The sequence below is a fragment of the Macrobrachium nipponense genome, chromosome 41 (assembly GCF_015104395.2).
Source record: "Macrobrachium nipponense isolate FS-2020 chromosome 41, ASM1510439v2, whole genome shotgun sequence".
Lineage (NCBI taxonomy): Eukaryota > Metazoa > Arthropoda > Malacostraca > Decapoda > Palaemonidae > Macrobrachium > Macrobrachium nipponense.
In genome coordinates, this window is record NC_061102.1 from 3,781,751 (window position 1) to 3,804,734 (window position 22,984).

The window sequence follows — 22,984 nt, forward strand, 5'->3', positions numbered from 1 at the left end:
GACGTCCCTATCATAATAATAATAATAATAATAATAATAATAAAATAATAATAATAATAATAATAATAATAATCATCATCATCATCATCATATCCCATCCCACCATACCACAGAACACTTACACGACCACAGTTCGTTTTGATATGCCAAAAGGTTTAACCATGACTTAAGATTCTTCGCTTACTTCAAATAAAAGAACGCCCACACACTGCTTTTCTCGCTTGGAGAGAGAGAGAGAGAGAGAGAGAGAGAGAGAGAGCATTCACTACCAGGGCCTCCAAAAACCACCTGGCATATGTCAGTCAGTATCTTGAGAGTGGGGAAAAAATTTTGGTGGTCATTTTCCAAGAAAGGGAGAATGACAGCGTTGGTTGGAGGCGGCGGTGGGGAGGGGGATGGGGAAATGGGAAGGGAGTTGGATTAGAGGGAGGGGAGGGGAGGAAAGTTTAGGTAATAAAAGGACCTCCCTCCCTCCAAGGCGAAGTTTTTATTTTCCCTTCCTTTCTTGTAAAAGAGTTTGATAAGCCACAGGATGAAATATGAGAGACGAATGCAAATTATATAATAAGAGACTCCACGGGAAACATCTTTAAATCACTATTAAATACTATATAACTTTCGTTCTAATCGCTACCATAGAGGCTTCTCAAAGTGTAGTTACACAACTAAATGAATAGTTTGTTTGTTTGTTTGTATGGTGCTTTTTTACGTTGTATGGAACCAATGGTTATTCAGCAACGGGACCAACGGCTTTACATGACTTCCGAACCACGTCGAGAGTGAACTTCCATCAATTGAAAGAATAGATTTTTATGCATCTTCAGTAATGGCGAGGAAACTTCACGGTTTTTCCCTGAAGTTCCCTCTGCGTTCAAATTAACTTCGTCGCATGACACATTCCAAAATCCTTCGTTTACTGTCTCATGGTCGAGTACGAGAGAGCCGGGCTTGGGCCGGGAGGGAGAGAGTTAAAAAAAGATAAAAGTTCCCCAGCTCCCCCAAAACAAATTATAATATGACTTTCTCAAAGGAGAAAGCTGGAGGTTTCCCCTCTCGGAAGTTTTCTCCCACTCATTTATATTCACTTTTCATTCCTCCCATTTTTTGGGCCCGAAATTCAATCCGCTTTGATAAGGTGGAATTCTTTTTCTCATCCGCCATGTTTTTTCTTCTTTATTTTTTTTTTTAAAGACTGTACGTGGACGAGGGAACCGGGGAGTGGGGGGGTGGGGAAGTTCTCTGGAAATATTGTTTCCCTTACGCGTACAGTTCTGGGAAAGGTAAGTTTTTTTTTTTAACAAGGACTTTTAAAACCTTAAAATTATGAGCAGAAAAATTATTTCTTAATTCGAATGTCATCTCTGTAGATTATACAGACTTGCTTTGCTTTGAGACGTACGGTGTGTGTGTGTGTGTGTGTGTGTGTGTGTTTGGGATACTCAGAAGGCTCCGCTGTATATTAATAACAAAAAGACCTTTTAATAATAAAAAAAGATATCGTACTATCTTGTATCTTAAAACCGACAAGCAAGCCCAAAGCCACGAAGTAAGCGTATATACTTACACACACACAATAACCTTGAATACTTAAGATCTTACTTGGAGGCATTAAAACGACTCCTGGGTACTTTAATCAAATGGTGTCCTTTCAACATGAATGACTCGGCCTTTGTTCCGAAGACGCCGAGGAGCGACCACAAACTGACTGAAGGAAAACCATTAGTGAGAAGAAAGGGGGAAATGCGTATTCATGAATAATATTAGGAGGAAGAGGAGGGGAGGAGGAGGAGGAGGAGGAGGAGGAGGAGAGGAGGAGGAGGAGGAGGAAGAAGAAAAAGAAGAAGAAGAAGAAGCAGAGAGAGGAGGCAAGGAGGAGGTTACGCCTATATCCTGCCCCGCAAGAGCTAATAATCTATGACCAGAATGATGACTACGTCACTGTCACATTTCGGGGTGGGGTGGGGTTGGGGGGGGGGGGGGACTGAATTAATCTGTCTCACTTTGTGTTGGGGGCATAAGCGTCTCGTTAAGGGGGAGCGGGTGTGGTTTAAGCCACCCCCCCAAGGACGTGCCCTATTAGACTCGCCTCGGTGGCCTATATTTCTTTTTTTTTTCGGTCCTATTCAGCGCTGCGTTTAATTAGTGGGGATGACCCGGGTCTATATACGCTTTAAGCCATTACGAAAGTTATACGCTTAAACGAACAGGTGTAAAAGAAAAACAAAAACAACAAGCTAATAAATGTATAGAAAAAAGTCTCTAAAAATATTAAAAAAAAAACAAGGACCAGTCTTCTCAATGCATAAAAACGCGTCTAAAATATATATATATATATCATTTATATATATATATTAAATATATATATATCATTAAGATATAAATATATATTATACTATATATACGAAAGAAAGGGTCTACTAGTTGTGGAGCAAAAAAAAAAAAAAAAAAAGAAAAAAAAAAAAAAAAAAGGTTCTGCTTCAACAAAGGCCATAAAAAGCGACGGGACGAATAATCCCTTGCACTGCTTTCCATCACAGAAGCAAGCAAGCGCTGGAGAGACGGACGCCTACGTAGATGTCTAAGCGCTTCTGAGGAAAACGAATCCCAGTCGGCTCCTCGTAGGAGGAGAGTGATACAAACGACCCCTTGTTTGCGCTTCAATCTGACCAATGAAACTGTGAATGAAACATGCTTGGGGAGAGGGGGAGGAGGATGGAAGGGGGTGGGGGGGAGAGAGGGTGAAGGGTAGGGGAACCCATCGAATAAAAACGTCTTCTCAAAATGTCTTTTCAAAATGGGGGACGAACCTAAAAAAATAAAGTCTTTCCGGACTAATTTCGTGTTCAGACATCCGTCTCTAATTAAAAGGATTAGGTCTCTCAAAGACTTGTTTGTCCATCCGAGGAGACATCGTGTGCTAATCGCCTCGATATTCTCAAATGGAGAATAAAGACAGAGAGAGAGAGAGAGAGAGAGAGAGAGAGAGAGAGAGAGAGAGAGAGAGAGAGAGAGAGAGAGAGAGAGAGAGAGAGAGAGACTCTTAAAGCAAATAAATTAAATATTCCCATTAATGGTAGATGTCATATTCTTATCGAACACAGTTTTTTTTATCAGCAGAGATTTAGGATGGTACCACTTAGAATTATTTTTCCCTAAATATAAAAAAAAAAATAACGAATCATAACAAATATATGAATTTACGCGTTTAACATCACGAGTGGGAACGAATATTATGCACAAATATACATATTTTACATATGAATTTTTATCACATCACCGTGATTCATACACATGCAAAAAGCTAAAATTTGTCCTTTAATATCCAATTCGCTCTGCCTCGGAATTCATATATCTTCATATATGTTAACCGAAAGGGGGAATTTTTTAGTTGATAATAATTAAAATCAATACGAAAAATTCCCCTTTGGTTAACATAGTACATGACAATATATTAATTCCGAGGTAGAGCGAACTTGGATATTAAAGGACATCTGAAGCTTATTGCATATTTTTCATATATGATGCGTAGGTGTAATATGCATTTACGCACAGACAGAGTACAGACCTTACGCGCGGACATTCACAGCTACCTACAGACCGAGATCGATTAGAATTTCGTCACTTCACTTAACTAACTTAAGTGTCAAAGCCGTTCCCTTCCCTTCAGTCTAACCTTTGAACTCAACGTGCAATAGAGAAAGTTAAATACAGGAATTATAAATAAAAAGGTACAAAATGATTATGATAAATTCATCGTGCAATCTATAAAGAAAGGTAAATACATGAAGTATAAATAAAAGGTACATAATTATCAAGATCACTCAATGTGCAACAGAAAGGTAAACACAGGAGTTATAAACAAAAATGTACAAAATGATTATAACTCAACGTGCAATCAATGCAGAAAGGTAAATAATAGAATTATAAATAAAAGTACAAAACGATTATGATAACTCAACGGGCAATCAATGCAGAAAGGTAAATAATAGAATTATAAATAAAAGTACAAATTAAACGATTATGAATAACTCCAACGGTGCAATCAATGCAGGGAAAGCGGAAATAATAGAATTATAAATAAAAGTACAAAACGATTATGATATCTCAACGGGCAATCAATGCAGAAAGGTAAATAATAGAATTATAAATAAAAGTACAAAACGATTATGATAACTCAACGGGCAATCAATGCAGAAAGGTAAATAATAGAATTATAAATAAAAGTACAAAACGATTATGATAACTCAACGGGCAATCAATGCAGAAAGGTAAATAATAGAATTATAAATAAAAGTACAAAACGATTATGATAACTCAACGGGCAATCAATGCAGAAAGGTAAATACAAGAAGTATAAACAAAAAGGTACAAAAAGACAACGATGAGACGAAAAACGGAAAACATAATATCACACTCACATTTCTACTGCTGATCGTGGGTTGTCTTTGCGTCAGAGCTGCTTCATTGTTATTCTGAAACGGAGGACGAGACATCATTAAAAAAAAAGTGTTTTTCATCACAGAAACATTTCCATTAAAACTTCAAGATCATCATGGTACAAAAGACTGACATGGAATCCATTATGTTATTATTCTCCACCTTGAAATATTATTACGAAACTAAAGGAATTTTTATTAACGGCAAAATTGACATAATAATGAAGACCCACAGACAACACAACATTCCACGGATTACGAAGCAGGCGAAGTGGAATACAGATGATAATTGCAATGAAGAGCAGAGAGGAAAGAAAACAAGGGGCAGGCGGTAAACAAAACAGACATATCTGACGAGAAATGATGCTATAACACTACACTGGAATCATTCTCAGCAAATAATGCAGAAACAATCAACTCGATATTTTTGCATTATGCATTCGTGCATATATGTTGTTATAAGAACTTCCAAAGAAGGATGCAAAACCACATTCAAGTTTAAGTAGGTAAGTATGTATGTACATATGTATGTATGCATGTGTAATTACATTATATATATACATGTGTGTGTGTATGTATAGAATCTACTGGTCATTTTTACCAGATACATACGAAATTGAAGTTGGAGCTCAAGTCTTTGTGGTGACAAGCGTATAAAAAAAAAAAAAAGAGCAAAGAATTTAAGAAGTTAAGAGGGCATTGTTGCTATTACAATCTATATATATATATATATAAATATATATATATATAATATATATATATATATATAATATATAATGCACAAACGGTGTTTTAATATATCTTAACAAGAACAAATCGACTAAAACAGTTACAACCAAAGAGGGACATCAAACTAAACACCGAGGTAAAACCTTTATATAATGGACTTATCACCTAAACCGCTTTAAATGAGGATATACAGTTTCCGGGGGAACGCGGAAGAAAGAAACGAATTCCATATTTATAAGGTTAATGGGACGATGAGTTGATTAAAGTCGCCGACTCCGGCGTTCTCATTCCCCGAATTATCTGCCGGAATGTGAGACCAAGGGCTGGCCCCCCACTCGCCAGCGAAGCGACGATGGTATAAATTCAATTTTGTAAAAGTAATGAAGTGTATGAAACGCCTTTAAAGAGAGAGAGAGAGAGAGAGAGAGAGAGAGAGAGAGAGAGAGAGAGAGAGAAGAATACTAACGGTCATGTAACAGCTATTCAATTAAGTTTAAGCGTTGCTTAAGGCTGGTGCGTTGTCCCATATGCCAGATTAAACGGATTGCGCTGGGCAGAGACCAAATACCCATCTTACTTAAGCATTGGTAAGGGACGGAGATATCACCTAAGGTCTTCTTTCATAGTGGTGGGTTCCAGGTTCCAGGTTCCCTGGCTGATGCTAGCAGAACTCATGGACTTTTTTTTACGTATATATATAAAAATATAACTGCATATGCATCACTCCCTCTCTCTCTCTCTCTCTCTCTCTCTCTCTCTCTCTCATCTCTCTCTCTCTCTCTCTATATATATATATATATATATATATATATATATATATATATATATATATATATATAATATATATATAATTAACACACCAAAAAACAAATATGGCTACAAATTCCATATATTTTAGTGACACCAATATATATACTCTCTCTCTCTCTCTCTCAATTATCCTTCAATATATTTCAATTTACTTTTAAAAATAATATTTCCAATTATATTCCTAACAAAACATTCAACTTTGTTCTAAGGGAATTACATATCTCTAGCTTTTCTTTACGGGAATTACAACCCTCTATCTTTGTTTTAAGGAAATTATACAAACCTTTAGCTTTGTTTTACGGGAATTACAACCCTCTATCTATGTTCTAAGGGGATTACAACCTTCTATCTTTTTTAAGGGAATTACAAACCTTCATCTCTGTCATAAGGTGATTGCATACTTTAAAGTTTGCTTTAAGGGAATTACAAAACTCTATCTTTCTTTTAAAGGAACTACAACCCTCTACCTTTGTTCTAAGGGAATTATTACAACCCTCTATCTCTGTTTTCAAGGGAATTATATCAGATTGCTTAAACGGTTTGGCGCCTTTATTCCGGTGAATAATGGCCGGGTATTAACACCCTCATCTCGGTGGTAAAATTAGAACGGCCATAAATTCCACCTCGAATAAGTGGGACACAGATTCTTGAACCCTTCCTATAGAAAATATAGGGATCCTTAGAACTTAATATAACAATAACAATAATAATTAATGCTATAGATTACGGCCAACTAAAGACTTCACTGGGTTTGATTAAACAAATAGCTGACACACTCAAAACCTTAAAGTGGATGAATTATAATGTTTAGCTGAGTGTGTGTGCATACGTATACAAACAAACAGAACACACCCGCGTACACTACATATAAACACACAATCATATATATATATCATATATCACTATACTACATATATATATATATGTATATATATATATATATATATATATATATATATATATATATATATATATATATATATATATATATATATATATTTATATACGTATAATACATATATATATATATATAATATTATATATAATATATATATATATATATATATATATAATTATATATATATATATATACCTATATATATATACACGTTCTAAACATATATTCATGAATTCATCCTCCTAATGGTAACTGGAAAAAAACAATCCCTACGGAAATGACTCGGAAAAAAAAAACACTTCCAAAACCTGCAAAATAGTGGCTATGCTCTATCTATGCTCCTTCAACAGATGCTAATTATCAATTCATTGCGTCTCTTAGTTAAGGCATTTCTTAGCCCTTCTTCTACCGACACCAGAATCAATTCGTTTAAATATCTTCCAATCATTTCAAACCATGGAACGTTTTGCTGTTACCCAAAACCCTGGAATGTTTGCTGTTTCCACCCAAAACCCTGGAATGTTTTTGCTGTTCCAAAACCTTGGAATGTCTGCTGTTGCCCAAACCCTTGGTATTGTTTTGCTGTTCCCTAAGCCTTGGAACGTTTTGCTGTTCCTAAAAAAACCCTGGAAATGTTTGCTGTTCCTAAAAACCCTGGAATGTTTGCTATTCCCAAAACCCTTGGAATTGTTTATGCTTCTTTCCAAAAATCCGGAGGTGTATTTTGCTGTTTCCCAAAACCCTGGATATTTGTTTTGTTACCAAAACCTTGCAATGTCTGCTGTTCCCAAAACCCTGGAATGTTCTGCTGTTTCCCTAAGCCTTGGAATGTATTTGCTGTTCCTAAAAGAAAAACCCTGGAATGTTTGCTGTTCCCAAAACCCTGGATGTTTGCTTTCCCAAAACCCAAAACCTTGGCAATGTCTGCTGTTCCCAAAAACCCTGGAATAATTCTGCTGTTCCCCTAGAATAAAAGCCTTTGGAAGTTAGGAATGTTTGCTGTTTTCTAAAGCCCTTGGAATGTTTGCCATTCCACCAAACCCTGGAAGTGTCTGCTGTTTTCCCACCAAAGCCCTGGAATGTCCTGCTTGTTTTCCCAAAGCCCTGGAATGTTCCTGCTGTTTTCCCAAAGCTCCCTGGAATGTTGTTTGCTGTTCCCAAAACTCTAGTAAATGTTTGCTGTTCCACCCAAAACCTTGCAATGTTCTGCCTGTTCCCAAAACCCTGGTATGTCTTGCTGTTCCCCTAAGCACTTGGAATGTTTTGCTGTGTTTCCTAAAAAAACCCTTTGGAAATGTTTGCCTATTTCCCAAAACCCTGGAATTGTTTGCTTGTTCCCAAAAAACCCTGGAATTTTGTTTTTTTTTTAAACCAAAACCTTGCAATGTCTGCTGTTCCCAAAACCCTGGAATGTCTGCTGTTCCCTAAGCCTTGGAAGTGTTTTGCTGTTCCCTAAAATTGTCAAAGCCCTGGAATGTTTGCAGTTTTCACAAAACCCTGGAAATGTTTCCCAAAACCTAACCTGGAATGTTTCCCAAAACCCTGGAATGTCTGCTGTTCCCAAAACCCTGGAATGTCTGCTGTTCCCAGAAAGCCCCTTGGAAATGTTTTGGGGGGGCTGTTTCCCAAAACCCTGGAATTGTTTGCAGTTCCACAAACCCTGGAATTTTTGTTTTCTGTTCCCAAAACCCTTGCCAATGTCTGCTGTTTTCCCGAACAAACCTGGTATGTCTGCTTGTTCCCTAGCCGTTGGAAATGTTTGCTGTTACCTAAAAACCCTGGAATTGTCTGCTGTTCCCAAAACCCTGGAATGTCTTTGCTGTTGCCCAAAAACCCTGGGAATGGTTTGCTGTTTCCCAAAACCCTGGAATGTTTTGCTGTTCCCCAACACCCTGGGAATGGTTTGCTGTTCCCATAAAATCAACCCTGGAAATGTTTGTTCATGTTCACAAACCCTGGAATGTCTGCTGTTACCCAAAACCCTGGCTGGAATGTTTTTGCTGTTCCCAAAACCCTGGAATGTCTGCTGTTCCCAAAACCCTGGAATGTTTGCTGTTCCCAAAACCCTGGAATGTTTTGCAGGCTTCAACAAAACCCCTGGAATGTTTTGCTGTTTCCCAAAACCTTGGCAATGTTCTGCTGTTACCCAAAACCCTGAATTGTTTATGCCTTGTTCCCTAAGCCTTGGAATGTTTGCTATTCCTAAAAAAACCCTGCAATGTTGCTGTTCCCAAAACCCTGGAATATCTGCTTTTCCCAAAACCCTGGAATGTCTGCTTTTCCCAAAACCCTGGAATGTCTGCTCTTCCCAAAAAGTAAAGGAGACCATCATTTATAAGACTGTCGTTTACATTTTCTAATCATTTAATTGTCTCCGTAGTTTCTATTCACAAATTAATACTCTCTCCCGCAACATCATAACTGAAACTGATTTATAGAAGACTACTCTATAACCTCTTCCAGAATACACTAGTTTAACATTAGAAACTGTGAGTATGGACATATTTGCAATCATTGCAATTCTGATCAATTAAAGGTGACTGAAGTGTTTTTTTCTGCCGTATAACGTTCTTAAATCAGAAATGAAAATGAATCTGAAATGCCTATTCATGGTACTTCACAAACACTTGATTGTACATTCCAAGGATATAACGTACCAGCTAAATGAAAGATGTACGTCAAGGCCAACATGCAATTAGGCACACATAATCTTTATATATATAAAAAATGAACGGAGATGAAAGGTAAGATTTGAAAAGAAAAAATGTCTGAGAGGGATTGGAGGAAAGCCAGCTAATAAGCAAGAAATAATTTAGTTGTTGTTTGAAAATAGTAAACAAACATCAAATTGGGCAAAAGGTATAATCAGACCGCTATTCAACGAATTATCGTTAAAAGGGGAAGCTAGGCAATTTTCATGAGACAAACTATCGACTGAAAATAAGAGTGAAAATAAGGTATGAAATGTTGACGTGAATTATCTCTACCATAAAATAAAATACGTGAAAAATACAGAAATTCACATAAGCAAAAGTGTATGGGGGTAAAATGTTATAGCTAGCATGAAAAGATCGAACAATCCGCTAAGGTTTTTTCATCTGGCAAAAAAAATATTCAATCTGAGTTTCTGAATAGATGAATCCTCGTTCAGTTCAGAGAGAGAGAGAGAGAGAGAGAGAGAGAGAGAGAGAGAGAGAGGGAGAGATACGATCAAGAGAGCTAGTACATTCAACGACTGGTCAGATACAAGAGAAGCACCAACCACCTTCATACACAAGAAGCTCAAAAGCCCGAGATAGGTAACAATGAAGAGTGTTAATAAGATGGACGTGACTGCAATGAAGGAGCAGGAAACACTTGAAGTTTCTTGAATAAGGGTTCCGTTCTCTACTGAATACTCTCATTCTCTACGAACTCCACATCCACTGCGTGAGGCAAGTTTTCATCACATGTTTAACACACTCACACACACACACACACACACACATATATATATATATATATATATATATATATATATATATATTATATATAATATATATATATATATATATATATATATATATATATATATATATATATATATATGTATATTGAAAGAGATATAAACATGCTAAATAATTAGTGAAAAAAAATGATGAAAAACAAAGATTACTGTCTTCATAACTGAAATTACGGTTGGACACTTTGGTTAGTTCTCTAGAAGGTCACGAATTGCTGCCACAGACGTGAATCAAAGGCGAAAGAGACAAATTGATGTATACATATAATTTCTCTCTCTCTCTCTCTCTCTCTCTCTCTCTCTCTCTCTCTCTCTCTCGTATGTGTATGTAAATTTTTCGAAGCATAGATAATACTGTGTATCTCCCTATTTATGTATAAATAACTACATAAGTAGGTAACAAAACCAAAACAATATTAAAGGCAAATACTATCTTTTTTTTTTATAAAGAGATGCTGCAGAATGCAATACATTCCAGACTAGACTCTACTTATATCCTGAAAGAAATTAAATTGATTCCACTAAAGATTCACTTGCAAATGATGTGATTATGACTGCTAAACAACACTAGTATGTGAGGCTTTATTTTCATGCAGGAAGTCTAGGAAAACAAAATTCACGTGATACTTTACACTACAGGTACGTGAGTAACTCTTTGACACTACAGCCAAAAGCATCAAAGCGTACAGCCAACACTACACTAATTTATACGAAAACTTTGTGTATATATATATATATATATATATATATATATATATATATATATATATATATATATATATATATATATATATATATATATATATATATATATATATATATATATATATATATATACACTTCAACAAAAAGACAAACTGAAAAATAGGTATAGTGATCTGGTCCATCACTAATGAGGTAGACACCATCAAAATGGCAGACCATTGTTGAGTCCTATGCTGTGTTGAGCACCAAGGGGCACATCGCTTAAACAGGCCAGACTCCAACAACATTATACCAGGGTCATTACACATGCTCATACCGGGAATGGCGCCAGGCAGGGCAAGGGTCAGGGTTCAGGTCAGGTCATGTCATGCAGGCACGAAAGGTGCTGGTGGTGGTGGTGGTGGTGGTAGTGGTGGTGGTTGTTGTGGGTGTGATGGATGGGTCAGGCGTGCCGGCACTTCTGACCTCTTTTTCGATGTGCAAGGCGGTGTGCCATACGGTGAAGGCCAAGCGGTGCAAGACCCCGGCATCCATGCGAGGGTCCGATCGCGCTCGACGGCGTCGCTGGCGAGCATTACCGGTGCCATCAGATCTCACCGAAGATCCTAGGGAGTCCCAGGAGGACCTACTGGAAGATCCTAGGGAGTTCCACGAGGCTGAGGGAGCAACACGCCCGGTCTGCGCTGCGCGAGGCAGAGTGGCGGGAGGTACTTCCGGTGACGAACTTAGGAAAGACGGGATGGAGGAGTAGACTTCATCATTATCTGGGAATGGATTCTGGCGATGTGGCCAAGGTGGTGCGGATTGCATAAGAAGATTTTCTGGACTTGGGCTTGTACTACTGCCTACAGGGTAAGGTTCTCGTTGACCAGGAACGGGTGGCCTTGGACCGCACGGCCCAAGAACAGGTGGTGCTACACCAGAACTTGGGGATACTAATGGATTGTGTGGCCCCACAGGGCCTGTTGTGAGTCTTGGTGGAGGTAATGGTGGGGGAGGGTCATCAACACGTCGCCTGTACTTGGATGGTGCGGGGAGAGGTGGCTGAGGTCGTGAATAAGAGGATTCACCAACACTCTGGTATACTGGATCATCTGTAGTACCCAAACTAGAATATATTTCATCTTCACTAGGTCCATCACTACGCCCTTCACTTGGGTACTCAAGGCTAGAGTAAATACCATCATTATCATCTGCTGGAGGCCACCTAAAGTTGGGAGGCGGTGCAGTATCCCTTCGACTTGCTAAACTTCGTTGAGATGGTGTTTGATATTTACCTTCACTTTCTTTGTCCCTTTTCTTAGGTAATGGCTGATATTTGGGCTCACTTTTAGGAGGTTTCTTTGGGAAATGTTTTGAATCACCATCCCTATCTTTGAATAACCTTTTTGTTGGAGAATGCTTGACATCAAGATCTTTTTCCCTAAAGGTTCGGCTTGTAGGTGAATGTTTTGAATCCCCATCTCTCTCCCTAAATGTTCTTTTTGTTGGTGAATGCTTAACTTCATCATCTCTGTCTCTAAAAGTTCTGCAAGTTGGCGAATGTTTCGCTTCCTCACGTTCTCGGAAAGTTCTGTAGGTTGGTGAACGTTTTGACTCACTATCTCGTTCTCGGAATGTTCTACAAGTTGGAGAATGTTTCAACTCACTATCACGCTCTCTGAATGTTCTTTTGGTTGGAGAATGATACTTATCCCCTTTTATTCTCTTAGGCTCTGTGAGTGCAGCTAAAGCTTTTGCTTCTTGCTCTGCTTTGCGTTGCTGTAGTAACCGGTAATTTTCTTTTACGTCTTGAATCATCTGTGGCGTAACTGCTTGATAAACTGGATCCTCATCTCTTGCATCTGGTGAAGACTGATACAGAGGTTCAGGTTCATTTATTTTGGGTGCTAAAGTATGATAATGCGGTTCACTTACAGTAGTGGGTGCTTCAGCCTCTGAAGTTTTCAACATCGTGGGTGGTACTTCATTAATTATAGGCTTAGGAGTAAGAGTCTCATAAAGAGGAATGTTACTTGGCGGTTTGGGAACTAGAGTTTCATATAAAGGAAGGGTTGTTTGTACCTTAGGAGGTATTGTTTCATAGACAGGCATGTCATCTTGTGTTTTAGGAGAGAGTGTTTCATACAATGGTACACTCCCTTGTGGTTTTGATTGGACACTCACATGCAAAGGCCTCGATACTGATGATGTTGTCAAAGGAATTGGAATAGATGGTGGTATGTCTGGCTGTGATACAACATTTACAGGATTTGGAGGAATGGGCTTTGATGGAATAGGTTGATACAGCTCTTCTTCTTCGGGTGGTGTTGGAGCCTTGATTGCTTGTAATAATGCAACATTTACTTGGACTTTAGAGGGTATCTGCTGATCTTTCACTTGAGCAGTGTGATTTTGACAACTGGAAGTTACAGGAGGTTTGGGATGACTGTCACCATCAGGTTTTCTTGATGGATATGACAAATCATAATTAGGTTTTATAATTGGAATTGGTTCAAATTCATAATCAAATCCAACTGTTGATAGAAGTGGATGTTTATGTTCATCATCTGGCCTTATAGTCATTATAGGCTGGAATTCATATTCATGCCTCTTTGGAGGAACTTGCTGATACGTGCTTTGACCATCTGGCTTTTGTGAAGACAATTCTTGATATTTGGGATCAAATTCATTTCTTGGAGGAAGATGCTGAATCTTAGGTTCAGGATCTACTCTTTGAATTGGTGGCTGTTTGAATTTAGGATCATAACCAGCTGTCTTTTGCAAGATATGCTGGCATTTATGTTCGCCTTCAAGTCTTAAAGGAGGGAGTGGGTGATATCTGGGGTCTCCCTCAGGTCGTCTTGGTGGAAGTTGTTGATACTTTGGATCAAAATCATTCCTTGGAGGAAGTTGCGGGTACTTTGGTTCATCATCTGGCCGTCTTAAAGGAAGAGGCTGACTTTTTGCCTCCCCTTCAACCCTTCTGAGTGGAAGTTGTTGGTACTTAGGATCGAAGTCTCTCGGAACCATTTGAGGATATTTTGATTCTTCTTGCATTCTTGGTGGAAACTGGGGATATTTAGGGTCTCCATTGGGTCTATATATAGGGAGTGGTTGATATTTAGGGTCAATATCAGGTTTTCTGGGTAAAAGCTGTTGATAACTTGGTTCACCATCTGGTCTTCTTTGTGGCAGTGGCTGATACTTAGGATCATACTTTGATTCGCCTTCCACCTTTCTTGTTGGCAACTGCTGATATTTGGGCTCACCATCTGGTTTTCTCAAGGGAATATGCTGATACTTTGGTTCAATATCAGGTTTTGGAGGTGAATACTGAGGTTTTAGTTCAATGTCTGATCTCATCGGAGGCATCTGCTGTATATTGGGCTCAATGTCGGGTCTTCTTGGTAGCTGCTGATATTTAGGCTCTATATCTGGTCTTCCTGAAAGAATCTGATAAGCTGGTTCAACATCAGTCCTCCTTGGCAATGGCTGATAACTAGGTTCGATGTCAGGTCTCCTCGGGTGGTGCTGGTAGGTTGGTTCTATGTCGGGACGAGGAAGTATCTGCTGGTATTTTGGCTCAAGGTCTGGTCTTGGAGGTAGTTGTTGATATTTGGACTCATACTCTGGAGGACCGTGAGAATGAGTATGAGCGTGAGGATGAGTGTGAACATGAGGAATTGCATGTGGATGTTGATGGGGATGCTGGTGTGGATGCTGATGTGGATGCTGGTGTGAATGCTGATGTGAATGTTGGTGTAGATGTTGGTGTGGATGTTGATGCTGATGAGGATGAGGATGAGGATGAGGATGAGGATGAGGATGCTGATGTTGGCGTTTTGGGTCCATTTCATGAACTCTTGCAGGAATAGTTGCATAATTTGGTTCCCCATTGGGCCTTGGTGGTGGATAATGGTGATACTTTGGATCAGGTTCTGTTCGTTTTGGCGGTAACTGTTGATGTTTAGGGTCAGGCTCATGAGGTCTTGTTATAAAATGATGATAATTAGGTTCACCATTTTTCTTCAAAGGCACCGGTTGGAATTTGGGATAATTGTCAGTCTTAGGTGGCTGAGGGGGCTGGTACCTGGAATCAGGTTCATGCCTTCTAGGTGGTATGGTTCTATACTGGGGAGTTATGTCATATCTTGGTGCAGGTATAGGTTGATATTTTACATTTGTGTCAGGTACACTAGTTGGAACAGAGTGGTATCGTGGCTCTGGATCGTGGCGCTTTTGAGGAAAAGTCTGATATTTTGGATCAACAAAATACCTCTGCGTAGGAACAGCGTGATATTTAGGATCAAATAATTCATAGCGTCTCTGCGGTACTGCCTGATACTTCAAATCTACACCATATTGCTTAAGTGGAATTGATTGGTATTTACTTTCATTTTCATGTCTCTTTTGTGGTACTGTTTGATACTTGTGATCAACTTCTGGTTTCTTGATAGGTAATTCTTGATATTTTGGGTCAATATCGTACTGCTTGAGAGCCAGAGACTGATATTTTGATTCTGAATGTCGCCGTTTAGGTGAAGAGGACAAATGGGGAACCAATGGCTTTTCAAATGCTTTAGGTGGTGACTGTCCCACCTCTCTTTTCTTTGGTGATGAGAGAACATTCCGGTCACTGCTTCCCTTCTTAGGAGAGGATGGCAGATGATCACTGTTGCCATCCTGCCGTTTTGGTAATGAAGATGGCGGCGGAGGAACTGGAATGATTTCGGGTTTCTTCTCTGACTGAGATCCACTACTGCTGTCATCGCTACGTTTCTTGGGGAATGTTGGACACTTACCACAACCAATGTGCTTCCTTGGTAATGACTGATATTTAGGATCTACTTCATGTTTAGTACTAGCTAACTGGTATTTAGCCTCTACATCATGTCGTCTTGGAAGAGATTTGTATTTTGGTTCAATGTCATACTTCTTGGATGAAGACTGACTTTTGGACTCAGTCTCTTTAGGCGATCTCTTACTTGGGAGATCTTTCTGTGAGCGTCTGGGAAGAGACTGATAATCAGGATCTCGCCTTCGAGATTTACTGTCACCATCTTTACTGCTCTTTTTACTCCCTGATGATTTTACCTTGGATTCACCTGAGGAAACGGATGACGAATCTTTTGGAGAACTTTTATTCCTTGGTAAAGATCCTAGACCTAATTGTAGTACTTTAGAACTTTCACCAGAGTTTCCCTCGCTCAAGTTTCTACGGTGAGCTTTAGGAAGTGATGGAGCATTTATTCCTAACTGTTCTGCTGCACTAGGCCCAGGATTCTGACCTGACGTTGGTACTCTGGAAAGAAGGTGGAACCCTACTCCTAGTGTCCGACTTAAATGCCCAGGCCTATTGTGCCTCGGCAAGGAGTAAAATCCAGTTGGTGGTCTGCTTCCAGCTGGAGGAGGTTGATATACAGGAGGAGCAGCAGGACCAGTTACAATTGGGGCAGTTGTTACAGGAACTGGACCAGCTGCTGTACTAGCTATTGCAGCTGACGGAACTGAATTAGCAACTTTATGAGCACTTCTTCCATCATTATTGTTATTATTGTTGAAATTGTTGTTGTTATTATTGAAAATCGTGAGGGCAGTACTCGGAAAGCCTGCAAAGCTGTTCTGACGACGGAACGGCTTCGGTACATGCCGACGCGGTGGTGGGGCTGGTGGCTGGCTCATCACGATAACTCACTCCCTAACCAAACTGACTGAGATATTAAGCCTCCTTCATTTCTTCTCAACTAGTCTTCTATCAGTTTCACTTTCAAAGTCTGCCTTTTACATTAAGGTATTTAGATGCTACTTGGTTTTCGTGTTTATTTATTTGCTACTTGGTTCACTTAACCACTTTCCTTATGCATAAAATGTGACTATTGGCAACACGTTCTATAGCTATGACACTACTTACTTCCTTTGAACTTTAAATGTTAACAAAGACGTCTTACGGTATGACAGAAAGAACACCCTTTCAACGTTCTTAACCTATGTACAATCACTAAGCGTTTGATACACGGTTTCTTGATTTACTGAATAAGTAGTAACAGTCAACCTGACATTTGCCAGAAAAAAATAGCACCTAAAGTTTCACGAAGACAACCAACTGGAGATTAAATCAGCTGCCAACTCTTGAATGAAAACTGGAAGATGATTCCTACAATGTGTCAGAAAAAGCATAAATCAACTTCCCAGATTGGTAAAGAAATTGATGGTAATCTGAAGGGAAAACTAACCCAGAAGCTTGAGATCAGCCACTGACTCTTTCATATACGTATGTATTACGGTTAAGCAAAAATATTTACAAATGCTGCAGTATAAAACACGAAACTACTATAGCCACAAAACCACCAAGTCCCCAGTAATCACAACGTGCAAAGTGATGACAGACAACGAAATGAGCTTTCCTCAGTCTTTATACAATCTACTGATCAATAAAAGCCTGATACTGAGTGTCCAAGAAAATTCTGTACAAAAATCTGTCTTCAAATTCGGAAACAGCAGCACCAAGATATCCTAAGAAAAAAAGAGCGGCGGCCTGAAACATCCACTGATAAGCATCTGAGACAGTAACTTCTTCCTCCTTAAAACTTCCAACAGCCAAATGTACCCAGAACTCAAGAATGACTATCACCACTGAATACTCTGAACACACTGAATGAGCGAGTTTTGTGATTGCAGCCAACGCAGCTCAGAAAGACTCTTATAATGGAAAGGACAGCAGTCTCCTACACCCTACACACAACAACAGTAAGAAAGGGATTGTCATAAATGTTACGAAGACCATCAAAAACAACGATGAAGCAAACGGTTTGTTGTTTATTTATCTTATTTCTCTTATTGTCATGACCCTTCAGTGACGTTTCAACCTCTCGGGGCCATTCATGAATTAAGCAGTCATCACCACCGTGACGATTGAGCGCTGTGTCATCGACAACGTGAGCAAAAACGGGGCTGAGCTGATATGCGACTCTTGACAGACAACAACGTCAAGGGTCCGGGACGCCAGAGACGGTTTGCTTTTTTCCCACAAGGTCGTCGTCGTCGTGGTCGTCGTCGTGGTCGTCTTCTGCATCATCCTTGGCGAGAATTTATATCACTCCTGGGAGAGACTTTCGATGGGAGGCCAACGTGTGACGCTGACTATTTTCATCACAAAGCGGAAATGTACAAAATATAAAACACTACCAATTTTATTCCAATGGGTATCAAAATCTACGGAGCCCGTTAAACTAGTTAATTAATCCGTTTTATCTACTGCATTTGACGATTCACTCGACTTCTTCTTCTTCTTCTTCTTCACGGTTATTATTATATATATAATATTATTATGGAGGGGCGCAGATGTGTCTTCTTATCAAACTTATGTCTACGCTAAAGCGTTGCTCTCTCTCACCACAACGCCAGAGTTGTTGATCGAGTTCGTGTCGCTGGGACGTCACCGACGTGAAGGCACATTTAAATCCTTAGGAGGCTCTCTCTTCGCCCTTCCAGGAGCAGGAGCAGGAGTAGCAGGAGCAGCAGGAGCAGCAGCTCAGACACAGCAACGATGAAAAGAGAGCGTGCGAGACCATTACATCGACTACCATCGCTGATGGCGTGACTCGACAGACGGAGTTATCCAAAATACGTGGAGAGAGAGAGAGAGAGATGAAGATGAAAAGTAGATATATGTTGTATATGCATCTGAAGTGGCAAGTCTACCTAGAGAAACATCTACTTTCATTGCATCTCCAAGAAGGACGTTTTAATGACGGTCTGTTTTTGTTGATGTTGTTGTTTGCGAACGGAATGATCGACAGAGAACCAGAGGAGCTTCTTGCTGACGACAATGAGGTGTTTGGCTGCTGCAGGTGATGATGATGATGATGATGACAGGCCATCTGACAGAAATTCAGAGGCTGTTGGGTCGAGTTCCCTTCTACCTAGCAGTGATGGGAAAGTACCGTGCGCGGGGACACCTCATGTAGTATATTGCCATAATGTGCTGCTGCTGTGCTGTGCTGTGCTGTCTATCCTGTCTCCTCTTTTGTCCTCTTTTATCCTCTTCTCCCCCAAACTCAGTCGAGTCGAGGAAGAGGACACAGCCACCGATTCGTATCAAAAGATGATGGGAAGTAAGCCTGGCGATCCTGGTGATGTTTTTTTCCAGTCAATTCAACTTTTTTCGTCCTAGTTTTCGAAGCCTTTCTGAAGACGTACTACAGTACTTCACCCACTTTTGCAAAAACCGCCGTTTCTCCAGTACAGAGGCGAGAGGATAGTCTCCCTGGGCCGGCACTCGCTCGCAATTTCAGAAGCTGATGCGAAACATATGATGATTTCGGTCACGATCACTTAACCAACTAATTCCTCCGCTTTTCCCGATTCCCTCTTCGCTGACAGGAGAAGGATATTTTTAATTTTTTTTCTTTCTTTTTTTTTCTCTCTTTTCTTATCACACACTAAAAATAAGATCCCTCTTTGCAAGAAGGAGATTTTTTGAGCAGCTGGGGAGCACTATAAACACTTATATCCCTTCTCCTTTACTCTCTCTCTCTCTCTCTCTCTCTCTCTCTCTCTCTCTCTCTCTCTCTCTCTCTCTCACTCCACTCGCACACTCCTCAGCATCCGTCCCGGGAGACTATCCTATCCAGCAGCAACGGGAACGACAACGACGTCCTCAGAACAAACAACTCAGCCCACTCAGGATCGCGCAGCAGGAGGTCACTGTGGCTTGCAGGATGCCCCCGGAAAAAAGGTCAGACACAAGTCAAGAGACCCGATTGGCCGGTCGAGGTCCACCACATACACACACACACACTGGCACTGTGGAGTCAGCCGCGGCACTGGATGGATGATGGCGAAGGCAGCCCCGACCCTCAGCCAACCACCAGCCTCCAGAACTTCCTCCTCCTCCACCTCCTCCTCCTCCTCCTCCTCCTCTCTCTCTCTCTCTCTCTTTTTCTTTCTCTCGTGGATCCAGACGCGCGCACATCGATCCGTTGCTCTCGCGCTCTCTCTCTCTCTCTCTCTTTTGCTCTTGCTTTTGCTTCTCTCTCTCTCTCTCTCTCTCTCTCTCTCTCTCTCTCTCTCTCTCTCTCTCTCTCTCTCTCTGTGGCATTAAGATGATTTCACAAATGCTCTGATGATAGACCTCTCCCAAACTATTTTTCTAACTACCAATTATCAGCACAGCTGACAGAGCCATTAGACGAGAAGGTGATAAATAAGGCAAACTGGAAGTATAAATAAAAGCAGTTCAACAAAACCGAAATCATTAATAATAATAATAATAATAATAATAATAATATCCAGCTTGAAGAAAGAATATAAAGGACTAAAACCATACACACGTACTTTTAACACAAGGAAACTTAATAAATACTCTATTATGTACAATGGCCAATTATTTCTCCTGCGCAGTTCTTCCCGAAAGAAAATGACCATCCCGCGAAAAGGAATAACTTCTTGGCGAGTTTACGAGTAGTTATTGACATTATTGTCTTAATGTTGGTTACTGCAACAATCAAGGGCGATATTTCCGACGGCTGAGCGTGTATCAATAGCCCACAATTGTAGTTTGGATAACTACGGACTTACTTTCTTATGTGGGTGTTACAGCTTTTTACTCTATATTTAAGCTGGATATTATTATTATTATTATTATTATATTATTATTATTATTATTATTATTATTATTATTATTCCAGTTTTGTTGAAGGTCTTTATTATTTCCTGTTTTTATTTGGTGTTCCTTGTCGGAATACATACGCGAGAAAACACACACAAATTTATATATAATATATCGATATATTATTATTCATTATTATTATATTATATATATTAATATTATTATTAATTATTCCAGTTTTGTTGAAGGTCTTTATTATTTCCTGTTTTATAGAATATATATATATATATATATATAATATATATAATATATTATATCTATAGATATAATATATATCTATATATAATTATATATATATATATATATATAATTTCTTCATTATTATATATATAGATATAATTATAATATATAGATATATATAATATATATATATATATATATATATATATATATTATATATACATTAATAATTAATATCTATATATATATATATATATATAGTATATATATATATATAATATATAATATTATTTCCAAGATACTCCGACAGAAATGGTAAAGGAAACATTAAGCAACGACTATATATGAGACCTGCTCAAATATAATTCTCCATTCTAATTTATTTTACCCGATTATTATGATGATGATTACACCATTACTCTTTAATCGGCAACTTTATTTGCATTTGCAAAATCCCTTAGCACTGACAAAACCAATTCATTATGCTAACGAAGTGCCTGGAAAATGTGTGCTTGTCCGTCAATCAATCAATCAATTAATCAATCAATTATGAAGTCAGCGGCCGTTTTGGACCACATTAACATCTCTGCTCTCCCCGGCTCTGTCTCTGTCTCTCTGCCTGTCACTCACAGACTCTCTCTCTCTCTCTCTCTCTCTCTCTCTCTCTCTCTCTCTCTCTCTCATCATATATATATATATATATATATATATATATATATTATATATATGTGTGTGTGTGTATATATATATATATATATATTATATATATATATATATATATATATATATATATATATAGAGGACTGTGAAATATATTGATAAAACAGAATTTCATCTCATGAAAGGACACAAAAAAAAGTCAAAATTTAGAAAATAAATAATATATTCCAGAGACCAAACTTTGTGTGTGTGTGTGTGGTGTGTCTCCTCTCTCAGACAAGTGAAAGAGATACTACAGTTCGGTCTCTGAAATACTGTGGAATTTACTGCTGGCATTCTGGTGATTTATGGGCTCCTTTTATTATTATATATCACAACCACATTAAAAACATATAAAGGAGCGAACACACCCACACCCATGATCCAGTCTTTTTACACCACCTTGTGTGTGTGTGTGTGTGGAGTTCCAGCCACAAGTCCACACAGTCAACCAGATATCCCTTAGGGTAAGGAATCTGTAACCTAAGGTATATAGTAGGTGTGGGAGAACCCCATACGTCCCACCTTCTGTCTCGCCGAGACTCCGAAGGCACAGCGTAGCTCCTCTCCTCCTCCTCCTCCTCCCCAAAAGAATCAATAAACTGCCACTGTACAATGGTTCTTCCTCTTCAGGTAGTAGTACCATCTCCCAACCATCCTCAGGAACGAAAACTGCTCAGCAGCAGCTGTTAGCGAACTCGTTCGCTCCTTCTCACTTCGCCAGTTTCTTGCCCTGTACTTTATTTACATCCTCGCGGGTCGCAGCTTCCCTCCTCTTCTTCTTCTTCTTCTTCTTCTTCTTCTTCTGCCATGAATTCCAAGAACCGGAGGAGAAGAGGAGGATAAAAAAAGAAGGGAAGAGAAGGCGGGGCAGGAGGAGAGGGGGAGCTGTTGTAAAGGTTCAACGGGTTCGCGGGTCCTTGCGAGGTAAATTAGACTCTCGTTGTCTGCCGCTCAGGTAGTAGTAGTAGTAGGCAGGGGCGCAAGCAACGATCGGATTACACGGCGGGAAGGGGAAAATAAAAGAAGAAGGCTGATTGATTAAACAAACAAGTGAAAGACCCAGACTCAGTCTTTCAATCTTCTGCCCAGGGTGCAAAGTAGAGTAAGGAAGGTCTTCTCATTTATGTAATCGTGATAGAAGGTAATAAACGCTGGTTAAGATAGATTCTAGGCAATGTTGATGTAGCATCCAAACCGATAAAGTATGTTTCAACCGATAAAATATGTGTTCCAAACGATATGGTATGTGTTCCAACCGATATAGTATGTGTTTCAACCGATAGAGTATGTATTTCAACCGATATAGTATGTGTTTCAACCGATAAAATATGTATTTCAACCGATAAAATATGTGTTCCAAACGATATAGT

At 39.2% G+C, this 22,984-nt stretch overlaps 1 protein-coding gene across 7 annotated transcripts in view; it reads right to left on the reverse strand.

Moving 5' to 3' along the window:
- Nucleotides 1-22,984, reverse strand: part of LOC135212436 (tensin-1-like) — a 771,151-nt gene that overhangs the window by 295,378 nt on the left and 452,789 nt on the right. For 3 of the 7 annotated variants that reach the window (XM_064245803.1, XM_064245805.1, XM_064245801.1), the window contains exons 1-2: nt 11,546-19,902; nt 4,419-4,472 (exon numbers count right to left, since the gene is read on the reverse strand). In XM_064245803.1, coding sequence (XP_064101873.1) covers nt 4,419-4,472; nt 11,546-16,744 — 5,253 coding nt within the window. In that variant the 5' untranslated portion in view covers nt 16,745-19,902. Of the gene's footprint in view, nt 1-4,418; nt 4,473-11,545; nt 19,904-22,984 lie in introns of those variants that run through there. The other 4 variants (XM_064245802.1, XM_064245806.1, XM_064245804.1 and 1 more) reach the window with 3 other exon arrangements.